The 17,527-nt window shown below is 33.7% G+C and overlaps 1 protein-coding gene across 1 annotated transcript in view; it reads right to left on the reverse strand.

Annotated features, from left to right (window-relative positions):
• Window positions 1–3,735: 3,735 nt before the first annotated feature.
• Window positions 3,736–17,527, reverse strand: part of LOC106709059 — a 41,689-nt gene continuing 27,897 nt past the window's right edge. Inside the window, exons 3-8 of the mRNA XM_014500732.2 lie at window positions 14,742–14,806; window positions 5,143–7,442; window positions 4,906–5,031; window positions 4,743–4,824; window positions 4,470–4,652; window positions 3,736–4,294 (exon numbers count right to left, since the gene is read on the reverse strand). Coding sequence (XP_014356218.2) covers window positions 4,125–4,294; window positions 4,470–4,652; window positions 4,743–4,824; window positions 4,906–5,031; window positions 5,143–7,442; window positions 14,742–14,806 — 2,926 coding nt within the window. The 3' untranslated portion in view covers window positions 3,736–4,124. The remainder of the gene's footprint in view (window positions 4,295–4,469; window positions 4,653–4,742; window positions 4,825–4,905; window positions 5,032–5,142; window positions 7,443–14,741; window positions 14,807–17,527) is intronic.

Consider the following 17,527-nt stretch of genomic DNA (forward strand, 5'->3'; position numbering starts at 1 on the left):
TTTACGGAACTTTGGTGACGTCACAACGATGTCTTGTACGGTGTAAACGCGGTTTGCCACTGCCGAAAATTATTTTATAATTTAAAGGAAAAAAATTAAGCACTTTGCGATAAATCATTCGTGATGTTGATATATATTTCACTTTTATTCTAAATGAGATACTAATTGCCGGACTTAGCGTGGTTTAATCAATTTAAAAAATTAATAAAATAAAGGATATCCCTTAGTGACCGAGTATAAGAGTGGAAGTGAGAAACGTTTCGTAATGTATGGATATGTTAATAATAATATTCTTTTCATACATACAAATTGCATTAAAATTATATTTGGAAAAGACTTAGTCGTCTATTGATTAAGCTAAGAATTGTAAAAAGTTATAAAATATAAAAATTCTGTAAAAAGGACCTATTTAAAATCTTTCTTGTAAGTATAATATATTCTTATGCTTACGTAGATACAGCTTTCCCAAAGCAATTGATAAACACTATACAATTTGAATAAAATTGTCTGTGATAAATTAATTCAAAGTCGATTTGAATATAAAGAGCCTAGTGTTTAGACTATTTATTTTTATACGTAAACGTAGAAACTCTAGTTTTTTTATCGTATGTATTTTGTACTAAATCTTATATTTATAATGTTAACTAACATAGAACATAAATATAACATTTAACTTTTGTATAGTTTTATAAAACTAAGTATATTTATAACTAAGCAAAGGAAATAGAATTATGTGCTTCAAACTAATCTACCAAATAAAATTTTACAATGTCAACTTATTCGTTTATTTCAACCAATGATTTTTAGTTACATATATCAATAAACAAGACACTACGAACCAAACTGTACGCTCAAAAATCTTTTTATATGAAGGCAAACGTGCAAGCGGCCAGCTGGATTCACCAAAATAACAAAGCGACCGCTGCCCATAGACATCCGGTATGGCACATGTGTTGCCTAACTTTAAACGACGGAGGAAGGGACGCACAGAAAGAGAATGTTTCCCCTTCCATTACTAACTCTTCTAATGGTAGAATCCCGGCTGCCTTTTTCTATATAAAATCATGAGGTAAACGGCCACCTGAATTCACCCAAATAGCGAAGCGACAGCTGCCAACAAACATCCGCAATTGCAGATTGCTTTACCTCTATTTCCATATATATACGATACGATATTTCCCCTTACAAGATGTCCCCTCCTCCGTCAAATCCACTTCCCCTTCCTATCCTCTCCTTCTAAGAAAATGGTGGGAAGGGAAAATCTCCTATTAAGGGACAAGGGAGTACAATTAAGCCTCCGTCACGCTCACTCATCAGACGAAACATGGATGTTGTTGCTGGCATCACTGTTAAAAAGTGCTAAGATTGAAACTTCAAAAAAGTGCACAATGCTTAATACATTTAAAAGATAGTGCTCGTTAGGTGGTCGTGCAATTATTTAAACCTCGTTGATTTCAACACTAATTTGTATCCCTTTTATGACCAGAGGTAAAGTAGAGTCAATTCATATCAAACATGGTGGAATGTAGACACATAATCAATGAAAACGTATCTGACATCAGCAACAAAAGGTGTATATTTATCATTATATAGCATTTTATCTCGCTCTGTGAATGTACAAAACAGCCATATTGAATTTAAATCACAGAAATCAACAGTCTGTATATTTTACGTATTTGCATTTTATTTCATGCAATTTTCAAACTACTTCTTAGCTCATCAAATCAAAACTTTTCGAGAGCGCCAAGTTTTAATTTAATAAGCGAAAAGTTCTGATTGCGTTACATACAATAATTTTAGTAGCTTGCATTTGACGCTACAAGTTCTTCGAAAAAGAGAAAAGGATAATTATAAGCGGTGGATTTATTATATTACATTAATTTATTATTAACTGCTACTTAACTTAATCAAAAAAAATATTAGTTAAAAAATAAACTTAAGAGAACGACATATTCAGAAATTAAATAATGAAAAAAATATTTTCACTAAAAAGTTATTTTAGAATTGAGGTAACCTGATAAATAAGAAAAGTCGATTGTCTTTTTATGTATTTCGAACGACCAGTTTATTTTAAATTCAACTTTTTTATACACGTTTCGTCCAATAATTTTTAAATTGTGGTGTTCACTTTCAGTCGTAAACACTGATTGTTAAGTTTTTAAGTAAGACATAGCCTGAAGCTTTAATAAAGCGACCTTAACATCAATACCAATTATTTTTCTTTAAAGTATCGGCACCAATCTCATTTATTACCATATTTTTTGTCAATATTTAGCACAAGAACCTTTTATTCATTGTTATTATATTCATCAGTGTTTACTGCATTACGAACACCGTTACTTGGTCTTATAACATTACTAATTATACTAAATATAGAAACTTCAGTTACAAGTGTTTAAAAAACGGTATTCGTTAACTGTACTTTATCGAAAAACAGTCTTTCACTTTTTGTCAATACATTTTAATAACCAGATTGAAATATTACAATTGAGAAGTAAAAGTATCAGTAGAAGTAGGTGCCCAATACACATATGTATAAAATGATTAATGCAATAATATAAAGGTTTTCACGACAGTGCATTTGTTACCATTGGACCATAAACATTTAACAATGTTACCTTTTTATAATGTTATCAAACTGAGATGAAAGCATCTTTAATGTATTATTTTCTTTAATAAATGTTCTCCCGGCTTCACAAGTAATACTTATAAAAATGGCAACTTTAAAGTAAGTGGTGCAATAAGTTCTGCAGAGAACCTGCATAACATCTGCAGCAAACTTTATTGCACATTGCAACACGACTTTAAATCATTTGTAGAAACTGTTTACTTCGTTAATATTAAGTTAATTTATTCATTTTGGTACCTTGGAGAGTTATATAGAGTGTTTCGCGTTTGTTTTTATTAATCAGGGTCAACAGGAATGATAAAAATTACTTTGTTTTTTTTATAAAAGTTCATGTTATAAAACTTAGATTTAACTTTGTGTTGTTTTCATAGTTCATGAATTGTAAACACCAAACATTCCTTATGACTAAAAAAAACCAGAAATAGAAAAATGTATCATATTTATTAACGTTACAAGAATATAATTTCATCAATATAAATACAGGTCTTTATATTTCTCAAGTAATCAATACAAAATAAGTACTAAATAAGTATTGTTGATTAAAATTTTGTAACAATTAAAAAAAGGATAATAAAAACTATATACAATTATTTGTTAAGCAAGTTACAAACTAAGTTAGTGGTAAGATACGGCTCGGGTACATGAATATTAATGGCAAGTGAACTGAAGCAAGATAATCCTTTAATGTTATACATGTGATAATTTATTTAATAAATTGGTTAAGCAAATTATAATATACTGCATGCTTGCAAACATTGACTGGGTTACAAAGCACGTAACTTATTATCCGCTCTTAAAATAATTGAGATAAAAATTGTTTAAATCGTTGTAGTACCAAATGAAAAATATTTGTAAAATGTTAGTGAATATTTCTAGACATTTATTTCGAGATGGCACTCAACAATAGATCGATGTATGTCTTTTTATTCCATACCTATATTTAAGTACAATGCCTAGAATTAAGAAATGTTTAACATCACAAAATTTCATTGTACAGACTAGTTTTAAATTAATCGAATTAATAAATAAACAATTTAACAAATAAAATGGGATACAGTCTTAAAAAGGTCTTACGTAAGAAAATATATTTGTATCATGTTAGGATTATATTGTAAAGAGTAATCTATTTACAAAATTCTAAACAATACTGACTAATGCATGTAACAAGTTATTTACTCGTCGTTGCTTTCAATATCAAAATTATTATACCTCAACTTAATCTATTGTTTATAACTTTTATTGTTTTTGTAGAAAAAAGAATAACAAGAGTACTATGCCTAAATATCAAAATACTACCTCTTTCAGGCATCATCACATTCATTCGCCTTGGGCTACTGATCCAATCAATCTCCACTCATAATATACTACGTAGATAGGTCTACTTTTCATAGTGCATGGAACTTTAGGTCCATTTACACACACCGAGTACTAAATTAAGTTGAACTATCTACGCGTACTTATAATACATCCAAAAAACTGTTCTTTTAAACTAACGTTAGGCTTTAATACCCATAGGGTTTCTTAGTACCAAGGCAACAGGTCCGGCGGGCAATGATTTCAAAGCTGCCCAAGCTTGGGTTCGTGTGAATGCCTCCATAGATTGCCCCCCAGCGGAGAGAAGTTCTGCACCGACTAGAATACGTCCACTTTGAGCAGCCGCGCCACCTGGAAAATAAAAATATAATTGTAAAACTACTACCAATGAGACGTCAACAATGCCCGCTATTTAAGAACTGTCCATAATTGAATATTAAACTTAAGATTAATATCCAGAAGAATAATGCCCGTCAACTTGATATTAGTTTTCACATATAGACCGAGCTTAAACTTCAAAAAATACCTGCAAACAGTTTTTTGATAGTCAAAGGCCGATCACCGTGCGGCGAGTCCCGACCACCGTCCAAGCCGAAACCGAGTCCTGTGCCACCGCCGGCCTTCTCCAGAATTACAGTTACTACATCACAGGAGCTGTTATCTTCTTTGACAGATACTTCATCTCTCTTCTGACGATCCTTCGACTCCGCTGTTGAGATAAAAGCCATATGTTAAGACAAAATTATATTTTAAACTGTTTTTTATTTCATCATTTCTTTTATTAGATTTCATGTTGTACCTTTTTCAGAGCCGCATCCCGTTTTACTATCGTTCACTGCGGTTTCATTCTCAATTTCAATTATTACTTCTGTACGTTGTTCCTGTGAACAAAACGGAAAATTAGTCTAATATTACAAGAGTGTTTACTCGCTTGAATGAGATTTAAACTAGTTATAAAATACCTTAAGAATTGTGACTGACTGCGCGTGTGTAAGACCTGTCATAGTACATCCATTGATAGCTTTAATTTTTGCTCCTCTCTTTAGACCTGCTTTAGCTGCTACACTATCAGCCAAAACTCTATGAACCTGAAAAATACAAAATTAAATCTCAACATTACATATATAATTCGATTGATTATCAACTAATTTAATTGGGGGTATTTTTAACCATTTTTTTTTCATTTTTAAAATACTAACCGTAACGTCCTTCGCTTCACAATCCGTGCCCCCAGCCAGTATAACTCCTACGCCAGAACCAACTGCTTTCTTCAGCCTGATTATAGAAGTTGAAATCTTGGGCTGGTCATTAGATTTGCTGTCAATTTTGTTACTACTGACTTCTTCTTTTTTATTAATAGTTATATCAGATTTTTCATAAGCCAACAAAGGCTTCACATTATCGACAGCATCAATATTGCTAGTAACAGTTTTCTTTGATGTTATGGTTTCAATCTCTTTCCTTTTCTGAACATCATTGTTTCTCTGCACTGATTGAGTGTATGTGGCTAAATTATTTGATTTATGTTCATTGGAATATTCTGAATTTGCCTTTTTAGATTCTTGGATATTTTTTTCTTTGCTAAGTTTAGATCCCTCCTCAACTTTTGAAGGTTCATAGCTGTTTTCATGTTGCTTACTCTTATTAGAAATACTTGAATTTCGTTTCAATCTTGAAGCTTTGTACTCAGTTTTCCTGTTTCGGGCATGAGTATCGTTGTCGGTGTCAGAATCGGATTCCGCAATTACTTTGTTACGTCGTCTGGTCTCGCCTTTATTCGTTATAGCACTCACCGAAGATGTGAGTGTAGAAAGACGTTCAGACGATTTCAGTGTAGGACTAGGAGATCTGTTGTAAGACTCATGGGAGAATTTCGTTTCAACAACGGGTGATTTTAGATTTATATCTCTTCCGCTCCTGCATTTTGCTGAAGCTAAGATATTTCTTCTATTAATGGTATCTACGTTGTAGACTTTTGAAACTTTTCTCTTGTCTGAGTCAGCAACAGAACTCTCAAGCGAACTGCAGCTCGCTTGTGATCCAGAAGTGGCGGCAGATCCTGCCGAAGAACTAAGGGATATATTAGTATCTGAAGATACAGAACGGCAAACTTTGCGTTTGATAAATTCCTCGCAATTCTTCTCTGCATTGGAAGATTTAGAAGAAATTTCTGACTTAACGAGGGAGTAAGATGTGTAGTTTGAAATTCTTGGGGAAAGGCGAGAGCTATCCGATTCTATAGCGTCAACGTGATGCATAGGTGAGGACGCTGACGATCGATAACTTGACTGGGCTGAACTCAATGCAGACTCATTGTCACTGTCAACAATTTCGGTTGTGGTGCATATTTTGATTTCAACATTCTTGTAGTCACGAATGTCACTTAAAGTATTTTTGTAGTCTTTAATAGGTGACTGCAAAAGGCTTCCCGATTCCAATGTACTTCTCATAGATTTTGCAAGACTTGGCTTATTATATGTCTTATTTTGAACGTCGATTCTCTCTATTAATTTTCTTTCCGGTGTAGATTCCTTAGAAAGTGATGAGGGACTATACACTTGCAAGGATTTTCGTTTGAAAGCAGGTGAGTATTTAGGTATGTTATTTGGCAAGAAATTAGTTTTCCATTTGTTTTCGTTTACACTTAACGATCTTGTCATAGTCAAGTTATCTTTTTTATACGTATCGTTGTGATTATATTTTAAAATGAACGGTTTAGAGATGAAATCTTTTACTTTTATTTCAGGTAGGTCAATGATTTGGGAGTGAACTTCTGGGATAACAAGTCCACGAAGCTTTGATAATGATTTTTTTCTTTGTTCTATAATATGTTCTAGTTTGTGAGCGGTTACATTTTTGTTGCTAGTATCATCACTTACACTTCGACTGTGATATACACTACGACTGAAAGATGCATCAACAGACGACGGTAAAGTCGTTGTACTACCGTAGAATAGGGGCATTTTTGTAAGCTCGGAATGTGAAAATCGACTATTTTTAACTTCCGTGTTACTTATTTCGAGTGCTCCAAGCACTTCTGGTCGATCTGTATGTCTCTTATAAGATCGGGGCGTATCGTCCAAATTATCAGTAGACTTTGTCAAACGTCTGTCTAATGTAGACACTTCAGAAAAGCTATTTGAGTAAGATGGTGTATTTTTTCTTAATGTTGACTTAGTTCTAACTGGTAGTGTGCCACACTTATCCAGGCGATCAGATGAAGTTGCGAGGTCATTAGAAAACATGGCAATTTTATCTTTAACGCTTGCTTCGCTCCTGGCATCTTGTGTTCTTGATAAATATGATAATCTTGGACGCGTCGTTCCAGTATACAGAGCTGGTGGAAGTCGAGGTGGCAGTCTCGTTGGCAAATCCGGAGCCTTGTCTACCGCATCAGAGGGAGTCTCTACTCCATCGGGAGGTTGCCGTGGACATGTAGGAAGGGGTGTTTCATCGTTTGAAAGACTTTTATCTTCTGCGTCACTCTTGTGGATGCGATCTGAAAAAAATGACATTTTTGAGTAAAAAAGAAGTATTGGGTACGGGAACTGCAGTACGCTATTACATTAAAAATAACAAGCAGATAACGTTTTTAACTTTCCTAAGGTCACCAAAAATTTTTTTATTGTAATTTACCCATGCTAACAATGAAATCACCAATCCAAATTAAATTAGATAGTATGACGTATTACTTCCTATTTCTTCCACAAGTTCACCGCTACAGTTAGAAGTGGGAATAATTATCACTTTAACAATTTCCAGGCAATAATTAAATTACAAGGCGTTCGTATAATGATTTGAATCTATGACTTGCACGCTCGTACTAATAGAATTATTCGATTTCATTGCACTAGACACATTGTTTGCGCAACTAATATTGACGATATGAAAACGCAGTACAACATAAATCACTAGTTTCATATTACAGTTGACCAACTTATTAGCCAATGAGATGCGTCATCTATTTTATCATACTTTATTAGTCACAAAGTTTAATTTAAGGATTTCATTGACTACAAACTACGATAATAAAATAACCCTACTTGTAAAACTGGTTAACCGTGTTCATCATGATTCTACAGATGTTAATTAGCAAGAATTAATCGAACCAAATACTAAGACTTCCGTTCGAACGATATGATGGAATAATTATCATTTAATTAATATTATTAAAACCTTGAAGAACTGTGACATTTACAATAGCAATTTCAATTTAGTTTTACCTTCTTTTTCTTCTTCTATGGGATGTAAAAAATGTGTGTGACGCACTTTAACAATACTATATGTTTTCGTATCCAGAACTATAATTCGTTTTGCGTACATTTTTTAAATAAAATTATTGAAGAAACTAGTGTGCAACGCGACTATAATCTTCCTGCTAAAACACATTTCTCGAGAATTTATACAAAAATATCTGTCCCGAAGCATACGGCACACTTCAATTTGTTTGAACAGCTGTCGAATTCTGAAATTCTACATTGTTTCTACCATTTTCAAATAATTCAGCACACCACTCTCAAAGGCTAAATTGAAGCGAGGGCATTGAATTAATTTATTCAGTTGTATAATAATTATAAAGAAAGAATATTTAGCTTAAGTTAAATTTTACGAACATTACAATGTGGGTTAAAAAGTTACGGTATTGTTATTGGATGATTTTTATAACAACATAGTTGAACTAACAAGAAGCCTCCGGGAGTACTCGAGTTAAGTATACTGTTAAAAAAGCTCAGGTTGAGCGCACTTGACGCTTCGCCAACTTAAAGCACCGTGAAACTATGGCTGCCTCTTCAAGGCAAGCAGTTAACGCAAATAAATGTGATTAATGTAGTTATAAATAACGCCTTAATAGATAATTATGCAATCTTGAGTCGAAATTTAAGTTACGAAAACTTTATAAATTATGTTTATTAATGTTCCTTGCGATACATTCCGAAAATCTTTTCCATTTGTGTCCGATTTACGAGTATGTTATTCTTCTTTTACGTAGAAGACAGGACATAATGAAAAGAGAGGTAAAAAGAACAGATTATAGAAAAGTGTGTTTATTTCTCTTATCACTTTTCACAATGGGAATAAGAATTTCTTAGTGTTGTTTAGTTGAGTACATTTTATTTCAATTTTGTATAATTTCATTATTAACGAAATGTTTCATTTACATCATTTTAGATACGTTCTGTACATCTTCGATTCAAAAATACATGGTTACAGAATTTCCAATTTCCTGTTTCCAAACTACGACATTACTTCTTTACAATATTTATTTCCGGCCTGAGATAAAATAAATTTGGTACGAATATCGTTATAAAAACGAAAACTTTCTATTCTTATGTATATATTATAATTATTTAAATAACAGTATAATAAGTTCATATTTGTCACAATGCTTGTAATAATCTGGCTCCATATATGTTCTTAATTTCATTTATTATCGTTGTAAGTGGACGTTAATATAATTTTGGAAATGCTAAATCTATATATCATTTAAATTCTGTAATTTTTTCCATTATCCTCTATTCAGTAACAAAAAGTAAAATTAACAAATTCTCGTGTAACTCAAAGTTGACCATCGTTAAATATTATGCGTTATGCAAAGTATTAAAATTATGCGAACGTATCTTAAATATAAAAAAATGCATTTTAATTCTAAACATGATAATCGTAGATTTTCTTATTTTATCGTGTATCGTTTGATTTGTTATGGCATGTATTTTTTTACAAACATTTTATTTAATATACGAACCGTGGAGCGACATAGAGCGTCTAGGCAACTTCCGTGTGTCCAACATTGTGGGAGCTTCTCAGGCAATAGATCCTAACTTGATCGTCATTTGCACCAATTCATCACACAACACTTTCATTTATCAAACTCGTTTTCGGTTCTTGTTCATTCATAAAGCATTTACTTTCATCATGTCTTCGGGAAAAATGTACAAAAACAATGATACGAGCGCACCGTGAGAACAAAAGTCGATTCGTTTTATTTATTCGGCGCCGGTATGATGTCACAGAGAGCGAGGCGACCGAATCAAGTCGCGGAATCGCAACGTTTCGATTAACGACTGAAATAACTGTTATTTAACTTAGGGTAGGTGGTGCGCGCGCGCACATTCACGGCGGAGCGGCGACGCGAGCGCGGGACCGCCGCGGCGGGGCTCGGTGCACTGAGTCGCCGCCGCGCCGCCGCCGCTACCGCCGCCGACTTGCAGAATTTTGCAGCGTCGCCGCCCTTGACGGGGGCGTTGCTCTCGCCAGGGACGGACCGCGCTGCGCACGCGACTCCTCCGCGTTTCCCTCGACCCCTCGCGTCTCTCAAATCCTTCGTTTGCCTCGTATCCCTCGCCCCACTCCGGACCTTGTCATCGAAGAACTTAGCTTTACGGCCTCAACATTTTCTTTATAAGTTATCATTATGTACGACCGTTAAACTGTAAGCACGACACGAGGGTAGACGACTGTAACCGATTGCGAATTACGTCAATCTAAAATGTATGATGTCAATTTGAGGTTTTTTTTTTCAGTTTATGTCTATGGAATTTAACTCACATTCAGATATTGTAATTTCGCAAATTTTGAAAAGATATGTCGCTACAAATACATTATTACATCATTATAATTAACTTATTAACATTTATGGATAAGAATTGCAGGAAAAGACGTAAATGTCATGCCCTAACAGGTTATCTCATAAATAAAAGGTTGAAGCTTTTAAGAGCTTCTGTCTTTATGTTAAGTAAACTTTTTAAACGGTTTTATTTACTTAGTTTTGTATTGTGGCAAAATGTTGATCTTATTTTATGTCAGTAAGTCGTACTTATTTTGAATTTGAGATTAAAAAGTAATATTTTCGTTACCAGCACAAGCTTTTAAACTTCGTTAGAATAGTAAATAAACATATTACTAGCTGCAACCCGTGACTTCGTCCGCGCGGAATTCATTAATTCATCAAGATCCATCGAGCCGTTCCGGAGATACCTTCAAACAAACATCCATCCATCCATCTAAGAATTCGTATTTATAATAATACCTACTAATATTTTTATATCATTTATAGTATGCATTTTTGTATATCGTGTAAAAGATTTGTAAATTTTGTATCTTGATATAATATCGCGTGAAATTTACTTTCATGTAATTTAATATTTCAAGAAAGAAATAATCATGAAATAATATGTCAAATTATTCAACACAACTCACGTCTATAACCCAGAGGGGTAGGCAGAGATCACGGACCTCCATTTAGTGTGGCCAAATGAACCTCCGAAATCCACTTTTCACCATTTCGGGAATCGGCCATTTAATCTCAAATTATTCGTTATAAGTTAACTGGACCGAAGCAGCACCTATATAACTTTTAAAAGAGTTTTGAAGCAATAAATTTAATTGCAATTATCAACATTTCATAATTTATTACAGTTAATGTTGTCAATAAGTCCTAAGTTTTTAAGTAAAATGGCCAGTAATTGGCCAGTGTCGGTGTATGTCATGGTCGAACCTACGCCCTTTGCTGCGCTCTACTTCCGCCACTACATTCTCAAGCTAATCACTGAAGCGGAATTAGTGAATGCAACTCGTATGTAACTCGTATCAACTTCAAGGGCGTTGATATATGTTTAAAAGTATAACCTAGGATAAATACGAATTGCGGCTATATTAAGTTAATAAGAAGACGAATTAATAAGAGGCCGAAGAATGTTAATGAATGAATGTTAATATTAAGTACCAATGGAGATCCATGTTTCCTCTCATTTGAATTAAGTTCACACATCTCTCATTAATTTTTGCCACAAAAAGATGTTGACTTAAGAGGGGCTAGTTTGTTCAAGTCAATACCAGGATGATAATAATATCTTACATTTCTTTATTTTGCAAAAAGGTAGGTAAAGCAAGGCTACACGGATCTCCGGCGCGCTTTCTTTCGCATCAGAGTTATGAGAAAAGCTAGCTGCGAGGAATGCATCGGGTGACGTCGCGGCCGCGGAGGCTGGAATGCGCCTGAGCCTTCGCCGCCCGCCCCGCACCCCCACCCCGCGTCCCTCACCCCGCGCAATCCGGACGCTGCCTTCAAACCGCACCGACGTGTTTGCGGACTTGTTTGCACATTTTTTTTACATTCCCTACCTTTATTAAACACTTTTATATGTTCAATTTATGATTCTAGTCTAGCGGGGAGCTTAAAGCTAATCCCGACAGACGGGCGACTTGCTCTCGCCAGTTTTATCCTGACCGAGGATTACCGCTTATCGTCTATTTTTACGGCTCGGGTATCAATTTGTTAAAATGTATGTTTTTTAAATATATATTACCTTTGTTATTTGATAAATATGTTATAGAATAAAATATATTCATAGATTTAATGCAATAGTTATTATTTGGGATTCATACGAAGCCTTATTTTAAAAACCTATCCAACAATCCCTTATTAAAGTCACAAACCCAGAACGAAGCTATGAAACGAATAACTGAAAGAAAGTACAATCGATTTCACTTTCAAAACTAAATTAACTTTCTCCAGCGACACGTCTTACGTAATTATAAGATAAACATTCAAAACAGCCGCTGTAATATCGTACCGTATATAAAGGTCAAAATTATTGCACTTCGATACGTCAAACACTGGACATTAAACGAGTATCGAATAGAAGGGAGAATGTATTCATTTTTAAATTATTAAAAACTCGATTTATTTGAAAGGTTGTACTTGATCAAGGCTTATGTAAGACACGTCCGCGTGCAGTCATTTAGATACTTTTTGTTTTACTGGCAACGCATATGGTGAATGGCGGAGCAGCAACATACGTATAATATAACATCAAACAAACTGCTCCTGCGGCATGCGGGCCGACTGAAGCCGGACGCCCTGGAATTCACCAAACCATATTATGCCGAACATCACAAACTCCTTTGTTTCAGTTTTGTTGAAACTACAACCTTAAGGTAATAGAGATTAGATGCAAATTGCCAAGAATCTCTCAATGTCCAGATTTAAAGCGCTTTTTGTTAGGACTTCAAGGAAATACCACGACTTCAATTTCAAACAGTAGCCGGATAAGTAGTTTTAGCACATCGAAATGCTCGGCCCTCTTGCGTTCTCGTCTCCGTTGAATTACAGTTTTTATTCGACTGGAAATACTTTCGCGAATATGCAATTATAGTTCACTTTATATATTTGTTTCATTCCAATTTATATTCAATTTGTAACAAATTAAAAATAAATTTAGCATCCACTTCGATTTTTTATTAAGTTTTAATCATACACGAATGCAGTTATTTGCTACATGTAATACGACTAATTTTCTGAAAACAACAAAACATTTTAACACGACCTCCCTTATATATTTAAAACTTGAACAAAATACTTCAGGAAGATTAAAAAATGTTTTCGTTTAAAACATTTATAATAGAGCATTGTAACAGATGGTGTGGTCATCGCCATTTTAGAGGTCAAGCCATATGCTAGTTTTATTATTATCACATTTTGCATATTGCATTATTATGTAAATTAATGATTCAATTGATCAACAAGGTAAAGAATTCGAAGAATGAGTCGTGTAGATAAGAAAAAAATTTGGCGACATTTTTCCAATAAAAAAAAGTATTCACAATATGGAAAATTCAACACAGGATTTCTTTGCTCTAAACAAAAGTCAACATATATAGGTATATATGTTTATTTAATCCCTATATAGAGAATCTTTGAGTTAATCTATCATATGCTAAAATTATTATTTATTATACTCGTATTAATTAAAATACATTTAATATGAATGCACCAGTTGAGATTCAAAGCTGCATTACGACATTTGCAAAGAATGAACAGGTGTGACGGCGGCGGCGAGGCGACCAGGGCTCGGGGCGAGCTGCGCGGGCGCAAGGTGCACTTTCACGAATCCAAGCCGACAAGGATTCATAAACTTACGTATACGAGCTCCGATGGAATGCAATAAAAATAAAGTTTCTCTAACAAAACCACGTAACCTATCGACAAATTTACATACCTCTGCATAATTTTGCAATATCTCTATAATCGACATTCAAAACAAGTTCTCGAAGCATATAAATAGTGTAGAGCTGTCTCTTTGGTACTTATGTGCTCTATATTATTAAAATTATTCAATAACTTTATAGTTTAGTACAGTAACTGCATGACAAGAGTCTGTGGCATGCAATCCAACGTTCGAATATGATTTTAAATCATTTTTTACAAAATTACTTTAATAATTCAATAAAATATTTTAGTATATATTTTGTTTTTTTATAAAATCTCCAATAATATAACAAGCTCGTGAAAATTGACTTTGGTTTCGCTTTGCTTGAATTGACCGAAACATATTTAAACTTATTATTGTTAAGCGTCTTGTCGAAACTGTGGTCAATGATTCATCTTATGGACCGTCAGAGGAATGTCATTGATACCTCCGACCAGGTTGACATCCGGAGACTCCGAAATTGGAAGTAGATAATAAATGTTTGGTTATAACGGCTTTATTTTTATCTTGAACAAGAAAGAAATTTCGACCTCATTGCTGTTAAAAATAAAATTGTCAGCAGAATATTATGTAGGTTACTTAGCTGGTGATTATGCTACTATAAATAAGTTGAATCTTTTTGTATATGTATAAATAGGTTTGGAACGAAGATTTTGGTCTCAGAAATCCACGGTTAGTATTTTGGTTTAATATTATTCTATTATTTAGATGTAAGATATATTATATGTAGAGATTTGTATGATGTCTATTTCCGTGGGAACTATAATAAAAATCAAATATAAAAAAATATATCGAAAGCATAACTGTACCTTCCCAAAAGTTTCTTTCAAACGAAGATTTTCGAGTTTTCGTTTCATCTTTCTTTACGCTTTTCCTGAAACAAAAAAAAGTAACTTTCACTCGTTTGCAGATCAAAAGATACAATACTTAAGCAGATCAGCCAACTTGTTTTATCAAAGACATATAAACAAGAATGTTAGATTATCGTGTCATAAAAACTAAAGTAGATAACTACAACAGATAAAAAACACCTGCCATTATAAAATGGCAACGTAAAACAAACAATAATAGCGACAGGTAACATTTGATAACGTCAAGGAAGTTAACAGTGACGTCGTCCCAGCCAACGGAAGTAAGGAAGTGCTAGTAAAGTCACAAATGTCGCTCGACACGCCCTCCGATTCGACAGGTGTTAAACAAACTACTATTGTTTACTTTTATTAGACGTTAAAGAGAATCTATACGAATGTTAAAGATATATATGTCAATGTGGCCAGTATAAAACATGCCAATTCTTTAATAGTTCAACTTAACTTAAATCGAATCTAAACACATAAATTAGTACTTTAACCTCTCAACTATTACGATTCCATATCATTCTGTACATAGAAATACAAAAGGTTTACTGACTAACACTTACGTTTATTGTTATTGTATACTTTTCTTATCTTATTTGAGATTTAGGAGGCGTTGAACTCAAATGTCAAGCGACGTGTAGTAGGTAAAGACTGAAATCTTAAAGCGAGTCACGTTTTCAACACCATTTCAGTGTGGCAAGTCAAGTATAATTGGACAAATAACCAGCTTAATAACTACATCATTCGATCATTTTATTTAACACAATTAGTTTTCCTCAGTGTTTCTTTTTATTTCATTAAAAAATACCTACTATGTAACAATACTACCAACCTAAAATATATATACTTATTTTTAAAGAGGTGCCTCAAATCTATAAAGGGCGCACAAAATACCTTTCGCGTGATCACGAAGTGCCAGATATTCATGAAATGTTGAATATGTAAATTCATAGTTCTCTAATGCCGTTAACAAACAAATCGAATCTCAAACATCCCTGGAGAGAACAAACACGGCCTGACCATACAAAGTTACGTTGCGATGCGGGAATCGAACCGACGACCTGGATACTTCTAGCGCTGTACAATCTGGGTCGTTGAATGTTTGCAATGCTCGCTCAAAGTCCGGCGGCGGCCGTGGAGAATTGAACACGAGATCGTTGAACTGGCAAACTGCCTAACATCTATTGCCAAACAAGAGTTTACAATTTTTCCGTGAAGTCATCGAAATTGATAGTAACCCAAATACTCATATTGCGACTATCACTACTTCGAAACATTTGACCGGTAATCGATTCATCACATTCTATTATACAAATACACGTGCTTACATTTGGATAGCAAAGAATACTTCGTGCAATACCCTTTATCATTGAATTTATTAGGCTGTTCGATATCTTTATTTAAGTTTACTTAATTAATCTCTTGTAAAATAAAAGTCAGGCCTATCCATCTCTGAGGAAGCTTAATTATATATTGTTTTCGTTACTTTTAATAGCACTAAGTCTTATTTCCATAAAAACTATTATTATTTGTTGCATACTGACTAACTAAAAAAACTGTTTTTAGTGCCTTGAAATATCTCCCAAGAGCTGTTATTTAAAGATATGTTTGAGATATTGTACAAACAACTTTCTAAATATATAATCAAACAAGCATTTAGTTAAATTTATAGTTGCACCGTCAATAAATAAGTAGAAATTCGTAACTGTAAACTAAATCTTATCCATTTAAAGTAACTTCAACCTTTATTTGATTTCTCGGTCATGCGAGAACCTAGATCTGACCGGCAAATCAAATGAACGTCGAATCAGGCCGTTTGTTGAGAAATGTCAAATAGGAATTCAAATGTTTTATCAACTCGATATCTCTTCAACAATTGCGATGTCCGTAAACTTGCATAATTAATTATCTTGTAACTAAATCACAATTTATTCGACTCGCCCGTGAAAAACGGATCCGATGATTCATCTTTTGCAATTCAGTGTCCATATTTTATGTTAGTTTGCTCCCAGTTTAAAATCAGTATAAATACCAGCAAAATGACAAAAGAATTGTAATTTAAATAATATTTTATTAAAGGTAGTGTTAATAAGATCTCAGTCCTCTCTTTTAGTCATGGATCGAGGCGGTTTTTAGCCCCAGGCAAGGCTAAATTGGAATTAATTTTTAAGTCTTATTTTAGGGTTAGCATATTTGTATTTATTCTCTACTAGCTTTTACCCGCGACTCTGTCCGCGCGGAATAAAAAATAGAAAACGGGGTAAAAATTATCCTATGTCCGTTTCCTGGTTTTAAGCTACCAGCCCACCAATTTTCAGTCAAATCGATTCAGCCGTTCTTGAATAAATAGTGTAACTAACGCGACTTTCTTTTATATATATAGATTAAACAATCTAGCTATCCGCTGCAAAAATGGAAACTTTATCATCAATACTGGATTAAAAGTTTAATGCAATTTAGTAAAATAAATTTTAACATATTAATTTTATGTGCAGACTTTAAATAAGATCAAGAATAGGTTGTCGAGCTTCATTTCGTAAATGTCACGGTCCACACAAATAGCTAATGACTAGATTCACAATGTTATTGACATTCGAACGAAGCCTGAATTCTATTTTATTTATCTACTTGAAATGTATAACGCCGAACCGAATGAGACTTGACTGTCTAATGACTATGTATTTTTTTGGAACACGTGTAATTTATTGGCGTTTACTTTCTTTATGAGTTCTAATTAC

The sequence above is a fragment of the Papilio machaon genome, chromosome 2 (assembly GCF_912999745.1).
Source record: "Papilio machaon chromosome 2, ilPapMach1.1, whole genome shotgun sequence".
NCBI classification, from domain to species: domain Eukaryota; kingdom Metazoa; phylum Arthropoda; class Insecta; order Lepidoptera; family Papilionidae; genus Papilio; species Papilio machaon.